The following is a 17,687-nucleotide window of genomic DNA, read 5'->3' on the forward strand; positions in this document are numbered from 1 at the left end:
AAGGCTGACTGGCTGTGGGTGCCTTTGTCCTGGCAGCGCACAGCTGCTGGGATGAGGATTTCTGTTCTACACTCCTGAACACTGGGACCCTGGGACTGGAAAAGCCTGCAGCAGGCTTTTTCTTACCCTGGTTGGCCAGGAATGTGGATCCCAGCCTGTGAGTGGCAAGGGGATCTCAACTGTGCTCCTGGCCCTGTCCTGGCTGGATCCCTTGCTAGGCACCTGCCCTGCTTCAGTGTAGTGGAGGGAAGATGGCGCAGGGCTCACTCACCACCTTCCCTTCTTCATGGCCTGCATCTCAGCCTGCTTCCATCCAAAGGCTGGGTGTGGGGGGTCCTGCAGCGCAGGTCAAGCAAGGAGGGGACCGTCGGGTTGGGGAAGCACTGCTCTTCTTCCTGCTGCAGAGAAGGGGGCGAGGTGGTAAAGGATGGCCGAGGGTCTAGAAGCCTCATGCCTACGGTGCTTGCAGTGTGGCAAGACCAGCAGTGAACAGAAACGAGCTATCTGAAAGAGGTACCTGGCCACGCCAGCAGTTTTCCTGAAAGTTCTAGCAGAAGATAACTGGACCTCGGGTACTCTGCCTGCCTTTCTGCTCTTCAGCTATCTCCCCTGCACACTCACATTTTGGCCCTGCAACTCCCTCTCCCATCTCTGCCTGATGAGATGCTTTTGGCTTTCAAGGTCTTACCACACTCCTGCCTCCTGTAAGACTTCCCGAAACCTCATATACACAGGTCACGTCTCAGCCCTGTTACCGCAGCACTTTGCTTCTCCAAGACAGGCCATGCTCACAATGAGGCACAGGCGCCAGCCCCCAGGGGACAAAGCCTGCGTCTTCTCTGCCCGCGGGCCTGGCGCAGCTGAGCCCCAGTGGGTGTCTGAATGGAGGATCAGGGAGGTGCTGCCCGTGCGCACACACACCTGTTTGTCAGCCCAGAGGGTGATCTTCTCTGACTGCCCGCAGGAACGGAGGAGGTGAGGGGCAAGGGCACATAATGATAAAACTGGTTTTTACAAAGCAATGCTGTTTGTACCAAAATATTTAATGAATATGCTGTTAAAATAAAACCAACAAAAGAAATATTAATACAATTTTACTGGTTTATATTTCAATTCATAAGGTTGACACACTGAAACTACCCTAGCACAATGTCCACACACCTAGTTTTAGATGGGCTTATAGCTGTCTTGGTAACTGAACAAGGAAGACACAAAGCAGTGGAAGGGGTGGTGTGGGGGGGTCAGGGGTTGCCGCTTGTCACCTCCCTCATCACAGATGACCTCAGCAAGCGTTAATACAGCCAACAGGAAAAGAGATACAAAACAATCCGAGTGTCTTTATATACAAACCAGTGCCTCTTGTAACCAGCTACCTCCACACTGCACACAGAGAAGACGGCAAAATCATCTGCGAGGCAGCCTGTCAGCATATCACTGCATAAATTAAAAGCCTAAAGTTATTTTTTTTAAAAAAGGTGCTAAAACCTCTAGTCCATAGTTTTGAAGTGAGAACTTGCAGCCCATCTGAACAGCGAGGTTTGCACCCAGCCTCACCCTGAGGAGGGTCCAGGCAGGCAGGAACACAGGCCAGCGCGATGGGGGCCTCTTGGCATGTGTGTCCTACACATCCTCACATTTACACACACACACACACACACACACACACATATGCACACACACCAGCATGATGGGGGCCTCTTGGCATGTGTGTCCTGCACATCCTCACATTCTCTCACACACACACACACACACACAGCTCAGAGTCTTTCTCACTTGCACAACCTGTTGTGCAAAAACACTAGGAACCTTGAAGTGAGGGAGCTCTTCACAGCTCTTGCGACAGCAGGGTGGAGAGCAGAGCCCGACAAACCTTGAGTGAAATTAAGTGCCCAAATAACCACATAATTAAGTTGTGCAGATCAGTCCTAGGCTGGGATTTAAACACTGTCAATTGGGTGCACTGGGAAAAGATATTTTTATATATATATATACACAAACACACACACGATACATTAAGCAAAATAAGATTTGTCCACGTTATGATTAATCCAGTCTCACAGTCGGTCAAATCACCCACCCCAGCACTGTGGAGTCATTTGGCAACTAACACTAACAACAACAAGAACTATGAGAGTTGCATAGAATTGATCAGAAACGTGAATAATGCCAAACCAAAAACCTGTGTGTGCATCGCAGCGTTCAACAAAACTAGGTGGCTTCAGCTACAATCATGAAACCCTCCTACTTAAAACAAAGTGCTTCTCCATGTCTACCTGGAGGCCCCCTCTGCTGGCACTGGAGCAGATAATTATTTGAGTTACTGATCCCCTGCCCCACCTCCCCCAATATATAATAATATGTGTCTTAAAAAAAAAAATTAAAGGTTTAGAAAAAAACCAATAGCCTGAAGGATCCCCGAACTCAGATAATGTCAACTCAGCCGCTGGGCTGGGTGAGGAGCTGAGCTAACTGGGAAGAGGCCCGGAGGTCGCACACAGGAGTGACTTTCTGGAGCGTCCAGAGTGGCAGGGGAGCCGGCAGGCCTGTTAGTATCAGTAGTGAGGAGGGCCTTACCGCAGAGGCCGCCTGCTTCACGAGCTCTGGTCCAATGACCTACCGACATGCTTCTATGGATCTGACTTAGGTACATTCTGGTCCTGGGACATGTCACAGAATCACACATCTGGCCAAAGAAGGCAACAAAAGGTGTCATGTTTTCTGAAGGTGTCTGGAGGCAGCAGCTGCTCTCAGCAAGTCTCTTTCCCTTGAACCCCGGTTGCCGTCTTTATGGAGCTCAGTGTTCGGTTAAACCACGTCTTCTTGGCTGCCTGTACCTCATTTAGGGCAAGGCCTAAATGGTGCTCCAAGTCCTGGAAGAGGAACGATGTACGTGAGGATGCTGGTCTCCAGTGCTCACGACACTGCCTCCCCAGAGCTAAGCCAAGATGAGAATTCAGTCTATTTCCTCGAGAGGCCTCTGGAAATCCCCCCAGTTCTCAAACTGGTGTAGAAAACTCTGGAGTACCTAAAGCTTTGGCTCTTTCCTACTTAAGACCTCATCACTTCTTGCCTCGTTTGTCTATTAAAGCAGCCTCCTACCTGAGCGTCTCCCTCTTGGTCCACCCACTGCCTACCAGGGGACAGGCCGAATATTCTGGCCAAGAATGCACCCTTAATTTCCAGTAAGAGCCTTTCAAGTCTAGACCCCCTAGCAAGACATCTGAGATGCTTCACAATCTGGGCTGAAACTCTCTTCCAGCTCAGCACCCTCCTCCACCCCCACCTGAAGCCCCTTACAGGCAGGCCCTCTCCTCCCTCTGTGCTGCTGGACATGCCATGCCCTCCACCAGGAAGGCTCACTGTTCTTTCTCTTCTCCAGGTGCAATTTCTGTTCATTCTTTGACCACAGCTCAGATACTGTCCTTCGTGAGGCCTTTGCTAATTGTCCTCGACAGTCACAAAAGCCACGTCTTAGTTTTGCAGCCCCAGCACCTAGAACAGGGCCTGGGCAAAGCAGATGCCCAGGTAATGTGTACAATATGGAAGAACGGGTCTTAAGCTTTAGTCCTGAACTTGGCTCCTTCCAAGAACTGTGCTGAGTGCCGACCTGTGCTCAGCATTGGTGCTGATGGAACTCGCCATGCAGCATGAAAACGACCAAAATAAGCCCCCAGTTTCTTCATAAGCAAAGGAAGCTCAGATAAATTCAGTAATATGTCCAAAGTCACACAGCAGCTGGGACATAAAAGCTTCTATCTGTGAAGCCCTCAGATATTGTGCTGGGCCTTTTCCGTGCATCATCTGTTTTAGTCCTCACAGCAAACTATGAGAGTGACCCTTAGCACCTCCACTGGCAGATGAGCAACCTGAAGTGTAAGGAGGTAACTGACCCAAGGTCCAAGAGTCTGGTGGTGCAGCTGTGGTTTCAAATCACGTGTTCTCTGCTCCACTGGAAAGATGCCCAGTTTGATGGATACTGCTCACTATGACCAAGTCCAATCCTTAGGACAGGCTACATGCTAATTCAACACCCACTAGTAAATGACAAGCAATGGGCTTCTTCCCAGGAGGATTATGGTCAAAGTTTAAAAGGGAAAAATCCCCAAACCATAAAGATCATTTCTGGGATCCCTAGGCCACACCCAGAAATCCTGTCCCCATGCAGGTCGGGGTGCCCTGCACTGGGGGCACAGGCTGTGGCCGTTACCTGGATCTTACACTCGGCTTCCACCAGCTGCAGCTTGGTTTGTGCCAGTTCCAGTTCCATCTCTCTCAGCTGGTTCTTGAGTGTCTCCTTCTCCTCATCTGTGTCCTCGTCCAAAACCTCCTTAGCTAGGCTGATGCCCTTTATGCGTCCCTCTTTGCTGAAGAATTCCCGGCAGCGCTCACAGTCATCCACTTTTTGCTGAAGTTGAATGTCAGATGTGAGGAGACAAAGAAGACATGCAGATGTGAGCATCTCCTTTCTGAGGAGCCAAGACACGGCTTCTCTGCTGAGCACTACAGCCTCTGAAAAACTACCTTCTCTTTGTAAACTGGCAGATGACCTACTGGAAAAGCTACCTGGTGTTATATATCAAAAGCAACACAGATATTCTTAAGTCTTGATTCAGTCATCTCACTTCTAGGAACCATGGCAAAAAAAACCAGTGACTAGACAGATTTATATACAGGGAGTTTCACTGCAGAATTAGAGACACAAAAAAGGGTGGAGAGAGAAACTATCCGGCTACTGGGAGAAATTAAATCAGATGCGTTGTTTTATACAAGGAAGTATGCAGCCTCAAAAAAGTTCTTGAGGAATTTTTCATAACAGGGTAAAAATGTTTCAGTGCTGGGTGAACTAGGACACAAAAATGTCTTTAAAGTATAGTTACAAATAGATACGACATTTTATGAAGATAGCAATGACTGTACGAAACATTTCGTTTTCCTCTAAGAAAACATTCTGCCAACTAAACCACAAAAAGACATTAGTTATAAAATATGTCCCAATTTCAGATGTAAATGTGAAAAAACTGCCTGTCTTAGAGGCAGTCTGCCTGTCTTTGTATTAGAGGAAGTGAGAACAAAGACTGAAAGAATACACACCAAAGTGCCAGTGCTGATGGTAGTTAGCTCCGGCTAATAAGATTGTAAGGGATTTTTTCCCCTCCTTTACTCTTATTTTCCAAAGTTTCTGCAATGAACATTCTTATTAGTTTTAGAATCAGAAAATAAATTTTGTTTAAAAATTAGCTACCGCTGGTTAAACACTACTTATGATGGAAGCTAGGTATCATCTTGCTCCAGGTAAAATGCTGTTTTCTGCAAACATGGCCATGAACTCTCCCACATTTCTGTCCACTGAGTTGTAAATATGTTAGTAAAATATCTCTGTAAATCACTCATCTTAGTAAAATTTGACAAGTATTCTAAGAATGGAAAAAGAAAGCACCAAGTTACAAAAACCCTCAAATTGGCAATAAAACATTAAAAGCTCAGGTTCTCACTGTATCTGGGTCCATTATAGCAGAAGGAATTGACCTCAGCAGGGGAGGGTCCCCAGGCTACAGAATGACGAGGGGAGTGACCTGGCCTCTGCATCCCCACCCTCAAGCACAACTAAGGAGCCCGCCTTGCCACAACTAACACGCAGCGCAACTGAAAAATAAATAAATAAATAAATAAATAATAATGAAAATAATCGATCCTGTGCTAAGCCCTTAAAAAAAAAAAAAAAAAAAAGCCAGAGCTCTCCTGGTCTTATATGTATCCCCACCCCAGAGGAAAGAGGCAGGATATCAGCTGTCAGCTGTTGAACCAAGTCCTGACAGCCACTTCATCAGGTACTTACCAGCGTCTCTCACTTTTGGAATCAAAGTAGAATATCCCCTCCCAAAATCTTTTGTGCTGACTACAGACATAAAATGACCTAGGTGGTACAAAATCTCTTTGATAAAGGAAGACTTACCCGAATTTTCTCAATTTCCACTTTATTAGCAGTCTGCTGCTTCTCCAATCTTTCACTCAACTGAGAACAAATCTAAGGAAACAAACATAATACAAAATGACCACCTCTCCAGCAGTGTCCTATTCGGCACAGTTTGGGCCTGAGATGAATTCTACTGTGGAAGCTGGGGGCAGGGGCGGGTGTGGATGACAGGTGAGCCAAGGTTCCTCTGGCTCTGTCACCTCTGCACCCAGGCCTAGGGCCTAAGCAACTCTCAGCTCCGCCCTCGATGGCCAGTGTTTACAGATACTGCCAGACTCCGGAGCCAGCCCGAGACCCCATACAGAAAGCAACAAGACCCATTCAGTTATGTTCTCAAAATGCCACCAACTGGGGAGAGAAGTGGTTCTATACCACAGGACCGCACGGGAACAGTACGGGTCTGAAGTGCTCCCGAGAACGAGGGTGGCTTTCATGTCTTAGTGCCTGCTTCTGTGCAGGAACTATGCCAGGTGCTGCACAAACATCCTCTCACGGACTCCTCACAACAGTTCTCTGGGCAGTGATGATGTCCCCCATTTTACAGTTGAGAATCAGTGCGGTCACATGTCCAGTGAGGCCAAGGGACTCGTCCGTGCAAGTGGCTAAGTGGGGACACGTGTGGGTGCGGAGAAGACACGTCTCGTGCAGGCAAGCAGGGCCTCTGGAGAACAGGGCCACCTCCAGGCTGCACGGACCCACCTGCTTGTAGTCACCGATGATAGAACTGTTTTTTTTAATCTCAGATTCTGCCTTGTCGAGTTCCCGCCGGCACATTTCTTTTAACTGCGTACGTTAAGAGAAGCAAAAGTGAGTGTTAAGGGAAATACAAAGGAAGCTCTGGCAATACCTGCTTAGCGCTGGGCTTTCCCCAAGGTGCCTGACCTACTCCTGAAGGTAGCTCTCCTACCTTCTTTCCTCACTCTCCGGCAGTACGAACCCTATTCCTGAGGCCAAAACTTCCGAACACATCAAAGCCTATTTCATTTGGGGGCTTCTGCTGCAGTTCCTCCCAGTGAGTGCAGCCCAACCTGGGATCCTGAGCTGAGGCAGTAACACGAAGCAAAGGCAGAGGAAGAGCTAACGGGAGGACCGCCGCTCCTTCAGTGCCTCATGGATTCTGCGGGAAGTGCGTCGTCACCTCTCACCTCAGGCAGCCTGACTGAGCCGAGAGGGTGGACAGTGAAGCACCAGCCGCTCCAGGGCGCGCGGCACCCAAAGCTCTTCCTACAGCTGGGAGTCTGAGCCCCAGGGGCTGTGCTCAGGACAAGCCTTCCAGAGTTTGCTCTATGGGGGGAGATGTCGGTGGACAGGGAGGGGAAGAGCCAGACACTATGTGCTGTTTGCTTTCCTTTCACAGAAACGCTAACCCTCTTCTTTGTCACACTCAGATGCTAACACACAGGAATTTCTCCTGCCCCAGTGAAGGACTGGCTTTGCCCCACTGTCTCCTCTTACACTGTAATTATTAAGAACTGTTATGCTTTACACAGTAAATAAAAAAGGCCTTTGGAGGGAAACTGAAGCCAGCTATCTCCGGGTTCTCCAGTGCCAACAGGAAGCATGAGGGAACTCCCAGCTCTCAATCATTTCCACAAGAGAGGAATGCAGGAGGGGCAAAGCTCCCCCTACCTGTGCAGACTCTTCTTCCAGCCGTCTTTTCTCTTCCTCTGCATCAATCAACTTCTGTTTGGTCATAAGCAGCTCCTTATTCAGTGCATCTGCCTTTTCCTCAGCCTGAAACATTTAAGAGATGCTGTTACAGAACAAGAAGTGAAAACTGAAAGGGGTATGAATTACCCAGCACAATCCAATTTCAAGATGATGAGGAAGCTGTGATCCAGAGAGGGGATGCGATGTGCCCAAGGTCACACTGAGACTACACTCATACGGAAGTGCCCTGCCCCACCTCCTGCCCAGAGGCAGTGCGGGGCAGTGGCTAGGAGTTCGCCTTTGTCAGACAGCCTGGGCTCGACTCTCATCACTCCCGGACTGTGTGCCACTTGCACAAGTCACTGAAACCGCTCTGAGCCTCACGATCTTCACCTGAGAGATAAGGCACGGCGAGGACTCAGCCTAGTGCCTAGCAAACAGTCAACACTCAATAAAAGGTAGCTGTTGTTATCATTACCAGTGATAATAAATTCTGGTTTTCTTCTTCCGAACTCTCAGTACTTCCTCTGCTTCATCAAAGAAGTTCTGTATTTTGCTCTCACTGTCACCTGACAATGGAAGGCACCCCTTTCCTGGCACTCTCTTTTTATCATCTGAAATGGCTATCCTCCACCCCAGTTTTTTTCTAAAGCATGCAAAGGTCTGCTGGACATATCTTTGGGTCCAAGTGAAAATGATACACCTGACACTGCAGAGTCCAAGGATAAGTGGAGAATGAGGGACTGCAGCATGGTAGAGGGCAGTCAAGGAAAGGGGTGGAAGCTCCAGGTTACAGGGCGCTAGATATAGAGGGTCTCTGCCAGCTCCTTGTATCCAACCTCCTTTCACAATGGATGGTGGTTTTCCTGAAATTAAACAGTATTTCTGATGTCACGTGGCTGAAGTCGTGTAACTGAGCCCCTCTGCTTTCTACTACGCCACTTCTGACAAATCTCTGGAAGGCATAGGTTCCAAAGGGCTGGGGCCTTAAATGGAAAACTGAGAATGGCATAATATGCAACTTGAAAGGCCATTAATTACTGGCAAATAACACATGCATGCAATTACATGGGGTCCTGGAGTTAAGGCCTGTCCTTTCTGGGGAGTGGCTCGTCATCTCCTCTAGCTCGAACCCAAGTAGCAATCAAAAGGGAAATGAGACTCAAACAACAGAGGAAATAACAAATAAGGAGAATGAAGTCCTGTTACAGAATATCCTGTTACCTCTCCCTTCTCTCCCTTGGACCCGGCTACCACCTTCTGAGCAGTACTCTGGACCCTGCAGCACATACTTACATTCTCTCAGTACTCATCATCGCTCCCATCAGAATCAGGTAAGACGAATTCTAAAAAGTACGGGACAGCCAGGTCATGAACTGGGTCTTCTAACTCAAGAGTCTTCCTTGCCCACCCTGACTCCTCAGTTTAGAAAAAGGTTAGATGGGGAAGTGATTTCCCCACGCTTGCACAATGCGTGTAGCAGAGCTGGAATCCAAAACCAGGCCTCTTGACATTAAGCCCAGCACTTACGCCATCACGCCAAGCGCTGACTCTCAACGCTGTGCCATTAAGAAGGTGCACAGAGGCTACTGGACTGACCAACCAGGGTCCAATAATGGGCCACACTCGCTGCACAGTCATTCTACTTACATAAGCACATAAGGAGAGAACATCTGGTGATAAACATAAACCCAGACTTCTACTTCTGGTCATGAAGGACTAACCAGGACCAGATTTAACCTCCCACTGTAAACAAAACAATGGACAAAATATATAAAACTCTGTTTGCTGACACTAAAAACAAATGCAGAATTGTGGTTCCTGGGAGAAAGGAAACAAGCAAGGCCCTACTTCCATTCTGGGTTTCCGCCTAGAGGAAACCACATTGTGGGCCAAGGAACAGGGTGAGGGGTTCCCAACAGAGCATGCCTCAAAGGGTTAAGAAGGCAGAGTGATGGGGTCAGAGATGCTGAGCTGGCTGGAAGCTGTGGGGTAGAGCTCTGGAAATGAGCGAGCTCCACAACCTCTAACAAGGCTGCAGAGGAGAGAAAAGGAAATCATGAAAACATCCAGTGAAACTAAAGAAGGCAGAAAAGGAGAAAAAAGAAAGAAAAAGCAAATACAACAAGTGGAGAACAAACAGCAAGATGGTAGACTTAAATCTACCATATAAATAATTACATTAAAGGAAACTGGTCTAAACATTCCAATTAAAAGGAGGAGATTATCAGACTGAATTTAAAAAAGCAAGGTCCAACTATACGCTGGCTATAAAACCCCATTTTAAATATAAAGACACAGATATGTTAAAAGTAAAAGGATAGAAAAGGATATGCCAGGCAATGCCATGAAAGTTGGAATGGCTGTGTTAATATCAAAGTAGATTTCAGAACAAAGAGTATCACCAGGGACAAAGAGGGACATTTCATAACAAAGAGTCACTCCATTAAGAAGGCAGTAAATTTGAAATGTAATTATAAATTCAAATTACAGGAAACAAAAACTGACATAACTGAAAGGAGAAATAGATAAGTGCACAGAGTTACAGATTTCCTCACTGTTCTCTCAGTAAGTGATAGAACAAATAAAGAGAAAAACAGTAAATCTACAGAGGATTTAACCAACAATCAGTCAACTTGACCAAAGTGACATTTACAGAACATTCCACCACAACAAGGACACACATACCTTCCAAGAGCATGTGGCACATTCACCCAAATAGACTATATGGAAGGCCCTAAACTAAGCATAAGTGTGTTTTAAAAGCACTGAAATCAGAAAAAATATGTACCCTGATGACAACTGAGTTAAATCAGAAATCAACAACAGAAAAATTTTGGGGACAAATCCCTAATAGTTAAAAATTAAACAATATACTACTAATTAACTCAGAGATCAAAGAAGAAATCACAAGAATTGAATGTAAATAAAAACACAACACATCAGAATGTGTGAGATGCAGCTGAAATAGTGCTTCAGGAAGATTTATAACTTTAAACGCTTATTTTAGAAAAGACGAAAGGTCCAAATCAATGACTAAGCTTCTTCTTTAAGTAACTAGAAAAAGAGCAGATTAAACCAAAAGAAAAGTAGGAGATAATAAAAAGCAGAAATCAATAAAAAGAAAAAAAAAATCAAAAAATCCAAGAGCTGGGTTTTGAAGAGATCCACACAACTGATAAACTTCTAGTTAGATTGATTAAGGAAAAAAGGGAAAAGACACAAATTACCCTTATCGGGAATGAAAGAGAAACTTCAACAGATCCTATAAACATTAAAAGAATAAGGGAATATCAATGACTTGATGCCAATACATTTGACAACTAAGGTGAAGTGGATAAATTACCTGAAAGACACAAATTACAAAAATGTACACATGAAGATTTAGAAAATTTGAATAGCTCCATATCTAAAATCATAATTAAATAATTTCCTGCTAAGAAAATTCCAGGCCCAAGTGGCTTCATTGGGGAATTAAAGATTTAATCAAGGAACAATCCCACATAAAGTCTTTAAAAAAAATAGGGAACAATTCCCAGTTCATTTTAGAAGGCCAGCATTCCCCTGATATCAAAACCAGACTAAATCATTATAGAAACTCCAGATAAATATTCCTCAGTAACACAAAAATCTTTACTACAAATTAAAAAGAAAGAAAGAAAGAAAAAGAAAGAAAGAAAGAAAAAGAAAGAAAGAAAGAAAGAAAGAAAGAAAGAAAGAAAGAAAGAAAGAAAGAAAGAAAGAAAGAAAGAAACCCCATGTCTCCTAGGAATGTAAAGTTTGTGCACACTGAAAAATCAGTTCACTGTACTAACAGAATTAGGAAAAATAGCAAATTATCACCTCAACAGATGCAGAAAGAGCATTTGACCAAATTCAACACCCATTCATGACAACAAGTCTCAGCAAATAGGGAGAAAGGAACTTCCTCAACTTGATCTATGGAAAACCTATAGCTAACACCTGGGACAAGGCAATGAGGTCCACTCTCACCATCCAATATTGTTCCAAAGGTACTAGTAAGTGCAGGAAGGCAAGGGAAAAAAGGTAGAAAGACTTGAAAGGAAGTAAAACTCTCTATTAAGAGAGGAGATGATTGTGTATGTGGAAAATCCTAAAAAATAAACAAAAAAGCTACAAGAATCATAAGTGAATTTAGAAAGGTCACAGGATACAAGGTCAATGGAATCAACTGTATTTCTAGAGACTAGCAATAAATAATTGGAAAATGCAATTAAGAAAACGTTACCGTTAAATAATAGATTAAAATATGTGCAAGTCTTGTAAGCTGAAAACTAAAAAAAAAAAAATACTGAAGTTGAAAAAGTCCTAAATAAATGAAGATTGTAACATATTCATGGATTGGAAGGTTCAATTATTGTTCAGATGTTAATACTCCCAAGCTGATTTATAGATTCAGCACAACCCCACTCAAAAATCCCAGAAGGCTTGTATTTCTAGAAGTTGACAAACTGATTCTAGTATTTATTTAGAAATGCAAGTTACTTAACAATAGCCAAATTATTTTTTAAAAACAACAAAGTTGGAGGACTCACACAACCTGATTTAAAGACTGTAAAGCCACAGTAAGACAGTGTGTACTGGCTTAAGGACAGACGCACACATCAACGGAGCAGATACAGAATCAAGGAGACCCCTACATACTGGTCAACTGATTTTCATCTTTTTTTAAAAAGATGGTTGATAGGTCTAGCTTTCTTTCTTTTTTTAAAAAAAATTAATTAATTAATTTAATTTTTGGCTGCATTGGGTCTTTATTGCAGTGCTCAGGCTTCTCTTGTTGCAGAGCATGGGCTCTGGGCGCCCGGGCTTCAGTAGTTGTGACTCGCGGGCTCTGGAGCGCACGCTCAGCAGTTGTGGTGCATGGGCTTAGTTGCTCTGTGGCAAGCGGCATCTTCCCGGAGCAGGGATCGAACCCACGTTCCCTGCGCTGGCAGGTGGATTCTCAACCACTGCACCACCAGGGAAGTCCTGGTCAAGTGATTTCTGATAAAGAGGCCAAAGTAATTCAATGGGGAAAGCTTAGCAACCTGCTCAAGGTCAAAAAAACTAGATCAGTGGGGCCAGAATTTCGATCCCAGCAGGTGGGCTGCCGAGTCTGTTTCCATCATGCTCACATTACACTGTCTCAATGTAGAGAACAACCATGCCAGAGAGGCCTCAGATGGGCTCCCCTCAGCCCTGTGCCAGGTGCCTTGCACAGCTTCCCTCTCAGCCTTCAGCACCAATGTTAGGTCTGGGCATTACTCCCAGTTCACAGAAGAGAAAGCTTGGATGGAGCCACCTAGGGACTCAGTGGCTCACCGCGGATTTCTCCAAAGCTGCTGTGTGACAAGTAACAGAAGTGACGGGTGAGGAAAAACAAAAGTGACATGATATCAATTGTAAATACAAAGAGGATTCTGGAAATCCTATAAGCCACATACCAGAGCTTTTCTCTGGGATGCAGAAAGGTAAGTATGAAAAGGCATGAGGAATTTTTTTTAAAAATCTAAGTCCCTGAAGTCAAAAAACGCTGCAAGGACCCTACAGCCCTCACTTCAGAACCTAGTTGATTTTCCATGATAATTCAAAAGAAATGAGAGAAGACTAACTTGGAAAGGGACTCAACATTTAGTGTGAAAGGGTCTATCTTCTCAGCACTGCCAATGGCTGGGTGACGGGACCCCAGTTTGCTATTCCTGAACCCTAGAGACAGCAGTGGTCCTGCTCCTCTGAGCAAGTGAAGAGCGTCAGGTCAGCTGGGTTTCAATCTAAGGACTCTGCCACTGTTAATGGCACACTAACAGTGTGACTGTGTAAGACACTTAACCTCTTTTGGCCTCATCAGTGAAATGGGGATCTAACTGTATCCCTTACACAAGGGCTGTTTGGAGGATTTGATAGTAAGTACGAAGCACGTGGAATAGTGCCTAGAATTCTGTAAGTGCTTAAGAAACGTTCTGTCAGGCGTCAGTATATTTTTGATGTAGTTATGACATCAAATCATAGCTTCTTGTTCCAGATTTATTTTGGAGACAGTGTGGCATCACAGAAAAAGCCTGGGTGTTTCAATTAGATGTGCCTGGGTTATATTCCTGGCTCTGCTGCTTCCTGGGTGCTTTCCTCTCTCTAAGTCTCAAGTTTCATGACTGATGGAAAGTCCTCATCCATAAAGGGGGCTCATGTTACAAGGCTGAGGTAAGGGTATCAGAGTTTAACGAAGTGTTTATTATAGTGCCTGTCACATAGAGCATCACAGAGTAAATGGGAATTCATCTTTTTTTTTTAATTTTATTTATTTTTTACTATTTCTCACTTCTGATATCAGGAATGTAACCTAGCTCTCTGATTACTGTCAGGCGAAGACAACTTAAAGGTTTACCGTCTTTAGACGCAGGCCTAAGAAGTCTATGATCCACCCTGAACTAGTGGAACATCTATGTTATTTCTGGGCCCATCAGACTGGCAAATGCAATAGGTCAAACTAAAAATCCACCTGGAATTTTATCATAAGTTGCCTCAATATAATTTCACTGTAGAATACAAAGCTCTGGTACAGGACCCATTTTCTTTTCTTTTTCACTTCCTTTCTGCATGACCTACAGCTGTTATACAAGCCATCACAGGGGCACACTGTGCTTTTTGCTTCAGCAATTACCCTGCTCAATGTACCCACCTCCCTCTGCTCACCTGACAGAAATGCCTAACAGTGAGGGAAGGATTCACATAGTGTTTCTACAAAGAAGACCAGAGGCTATGCTGGGAACCTGCCCCACAGGGAGGAAACTCCAACCTAAGGAGCAGACCGTGGTAAACTAAAAAGCAGTAAGATCTCCAGGTTCTGGTTAATGAGGGCTAATGACCTTGTAACACCCTCTCTGGAAAAACTGGAAAAAGGAGTCTTCCCAGTTACCTGCAGCTATTTATAGCTGACAATCAGACAAGCAGGGGGAACCAACACTGCTTGTGCCTAATTCGTGTATTTGGTGGTGCTTTTCATATACACCAATATCATGTAATTCTCACTATACTCTTGGACACAGCTATTATTCCACTTCCCCACACTTTACTTGAAAGTAGAGTAGCTGATAATAGAATCCAGATCTGTTCAAAATTTTACTCCATTATTCTGTTTCTAAAGAGAATAAGAACTAGTAGATATCGCCATCTCTCTTTCTCTTAATCTGACCTGTGACCCACTTGGAGAATCTAATGAAAACACAGACTGTCAAAGAAACACAGTACACAATATTTTCATACATGTTTGGTATATGTCAAGGACCTTATGAAGTTCATAGATCCTATGGGGTTCCATATATTACGCAAGTCCCTTGTAAACCCTCAACAGCGCTTATCTCTAGAGTCTCAGAAAAATCAGTGAGCAGAAAAGTAATCTTAGGAGCCTGACAAGCAAATATAAGTCAGGTGCTGCCAAACTTTGTCCAAGCACCAAAGCCAGCCTGCCACCTATTCTTGTAAATAAAGTTTTACTGGAACACAGCTATGTTCAATTTTTTATGTATTGTCTAGGTGCCAATGGCAGAGTTACCTAGTTGCAAGAGAGAGCATATGGCTCACAAAGCCTAAAATATTTACTATCTATCCCTTTACAGAAAAAGTTTGCCAACCTCTGACCTAAACCATGAATGAGAAAGTGCACTATGGGAAGCCTGTGTATAGAAAATGGACACACACCCTTCCAGGGATGCCATCATCTCAAACTTTTTAAGATTAGGAGAAGCAAAGAAAAACAGAACATCTGCCAACAGAAATTTCTGATGAAACTGCAAGCAGCGGAGGCACTGAGCTTTATTACAATTGGCGATGCTTATCCAACAGGCACATGATATGCAGGATGACAAAATCTGTTCTTGTCTTAGGGGTAAGTTAAGGAAAATACAGTGATTAAATGCTACTGCCAATTGTAATAGCAGAAGAATTAGCCAAAAAAGTCTTTCAGTCAATGTCTGCAAAGGCATTCAGGGACTGCATGTATAATGAGAGAAGAATGTGGTAAGGAGGGCTTAATGAGATCATCAATGATCCCTGAAGGAAAGGAGGGAAAAGCACTGACAAGAGCAAGTTGGATCGACCTCCTAGAGAGTAAAAACAAAAATAAACAAATGGGACCTAATTAAACTTAAAAGCTTTTGCGCAGCAAAGGAAACCATAAACGAAACGAAAAGACAACCTTCAGAATGGGAGAAAATATTTGCAAATGAAGCAACTGACAAAGAATTAATCTCCAAAATATACAAACAGCTCATGCAGCTCCATATCAAAAAAATAACCCAATCAAAAAATGGGCAGAAGACCTAAACAGACATTTCTCCAAAGAAGACATACAGATGGCCAACAAACACATGAAAAGATGCTCAACATCACTAATTATTAGAGAAATGCAAGTCAAAACTTACAATGAGGTATCACCTCACACTGGTAAGAATGGCCATCATCAAAAAATCCACAAACAATAAATGCTGCAGAGGGTGTGGAGAAAAGGGAACTCTCTTGCACTGTTGGTGAGAGAGTATGTTGGTACAGCCACTATGGAGAACAGTATGAAGGTTCCTAAAAAAACTAAAAACTGAACTACCATATGACCCAGCCATCCCACTCCTGGGCACATACCCTGAGAAAACCATAATCCAAAAAGAAACATCTACCATAATGTTCACTGCAGCACTATTTACAATAGCCAGGACATGGAAGCAACCTAAATGTCCATCAGCAGAGGAATGGATAAAGGAGATATGGTATATATATACAATGGAATATTACTCAGCCATAAAAAGGAACAAAACTGGGTCATTTGTAGAGATATGGATGGACCTAGAGACTGTCACACAGAGTGAAGTAAGCCAGAAAGAGAAAAATATTGTATATTAATGCATATATGTGGAATCTGAACAACTGGTATAGACGATCTTATTTACAAAGCAGAACTAGAGACACAGACGTAGAGGACAAACGTATGGATACCAAGAGGGTAAGCAGGGGTGGGTGGGATGAATTGGGAGACTGGGATTGACATATATACGCTATTGATACTATGTATAAAATAGATAGCTAATGAGGACCTACTGTACAGCACAGGGAACTCTACTCAATGCTCTGTGGTGACCTAAATGGGAAGGAAGTCCAAGAAACAGGGGATATATGTGTATGTATGGCTGATTCACTTTGCTGTACAGCAGAAACTAACACAAGATTGTAAAGCAACTATACTCCAATAACAATTAAAAAAAAAAAAAAGAGCAAGTTGGATCATAAGAGGGAAACACTAACTAGAACAACAAACAATAAAGTTCCAGGATTTCACTTGATTAAGGGAGAGGTATTTCAATATAATCATCCCTTCAGACAAGTTAGACTTACGTTATCCAGGTCCTTACGCAATGCAATCTTGCTGGTCACCAGCTCATGGGCTAAGTCATCATTTTCTTGTTCCAGCCTCATATTAGCTTCTTGTAGACGCCTATTCTCCCGCTGATGGGTAGAAAGAAACCAGTTACAGACATAAAAATCCGATGGAAATGACTACTTCTCAGGTTAACCCTCAAAACTAACTGCTGAGCCCTACGGGAATCACGGGAGATGTGGCCGGTTCTAACGTGCTGCCGGTCAACAATGTCTTACTTTCGGTCTCCCTGGAGACACAGAGCTGCTTCAAGTGACCATCAAGCAGCTACTTCTCATTAACTGTGGTAAAAGCCCGCTGAACTGTAACAAACTAGACAGCTAGTTTGAAGCAAAACTAATCTTGCTTTCTCATCTGCAAACTCAAACTAGAACCTAGTAACAGTGAAACTAAGTTTTAGAAAGAACTTGCTAAAGCCAGTTAGAGGCACCATTATATGAAATGAAAGGCGGAAAGCACTTCGCATCACTTAGGCCATAAACCAACCAACCTCAAATCGCTCGATGGGGTCTTCTTGTTGGGCCTGCTGCTCCCTCATAGTGTGATATTCTTTTTCATATTTTTTCAACTTCTTCTGACTAATCTGTAGGATAAAGCACAGCACAAATTAAAAAGCATCAGAAAGGGGTGGGTGATTCA

The 17,687-nt window shown here is 44.0% G+C and overlaps 1 protein-coding gene across 5 annotated transcripts in view; it reads right to left on the reverse strand.

Annotated features, from left to right (window-relative positions):
* Positions 1–329: 329 nt before the first annotated feature.
* Positions 330–17,687, reverse strand: part of RABGAP1 (RAB GTPase activating protein 1) — a 169,929-nt gene continuing 152,571 nt past the window's right edge. For 2 of the 5 annotated variants that reach the window (XM_057720393.1, XM_057720394.1), the window contains 7 exons: positions 17,539–17,631; positions 17,006–17,116; positions 7,604–7,708; positions 6,674–6,757; positions 5,954–6,025; positions 4,208–4,405; positions 330–2,870 (listed from right to left, as the gene is read on the reverse strand). In XM_057720393.1, coding sequence (XP_057576376.1) covers positions 2,748–2,870; positions 4,208–4,405; positions 5,954–6,025; positions 6,674–6,757; positions 7,604–7,708; positions 17,006–17,116; positions 17,539–17,631 — 786 coding nt within the window. In that variant the 3' untranslated portion in view covers positions 330–2,747. The remainder of the gene's footprint in view (positions 2,871–4,207; positions 4,406–5,953; positions 6,026–6,673; positions 6,758–7,603; positions 7,709–17,005; positions 17,117–17,538; positions 17,632–17,687) is intronic. The other 3 variants (XM_057720392.1, XM_057720395.1, XR_009051204.1) reach the window with 2 other exon arrangements.

The sequence above is a fragment of the Hippopotamus amphibius genome, chromosome 2 (genome assembly GCF_030028045.1).
Source record: "Hippopotamus amphibius kiboko isolate mHipAmp2 chromosome 2, mHipAmp2.hap2, whole genome shotgun sequence".
Taxonomy (NCBI): Eukaryota; Metazoa; Chordata; class Mammalia; order Artiodactyla; family Hippopotamidae; genus Hippopotamus; species Hippopotamus amphibius.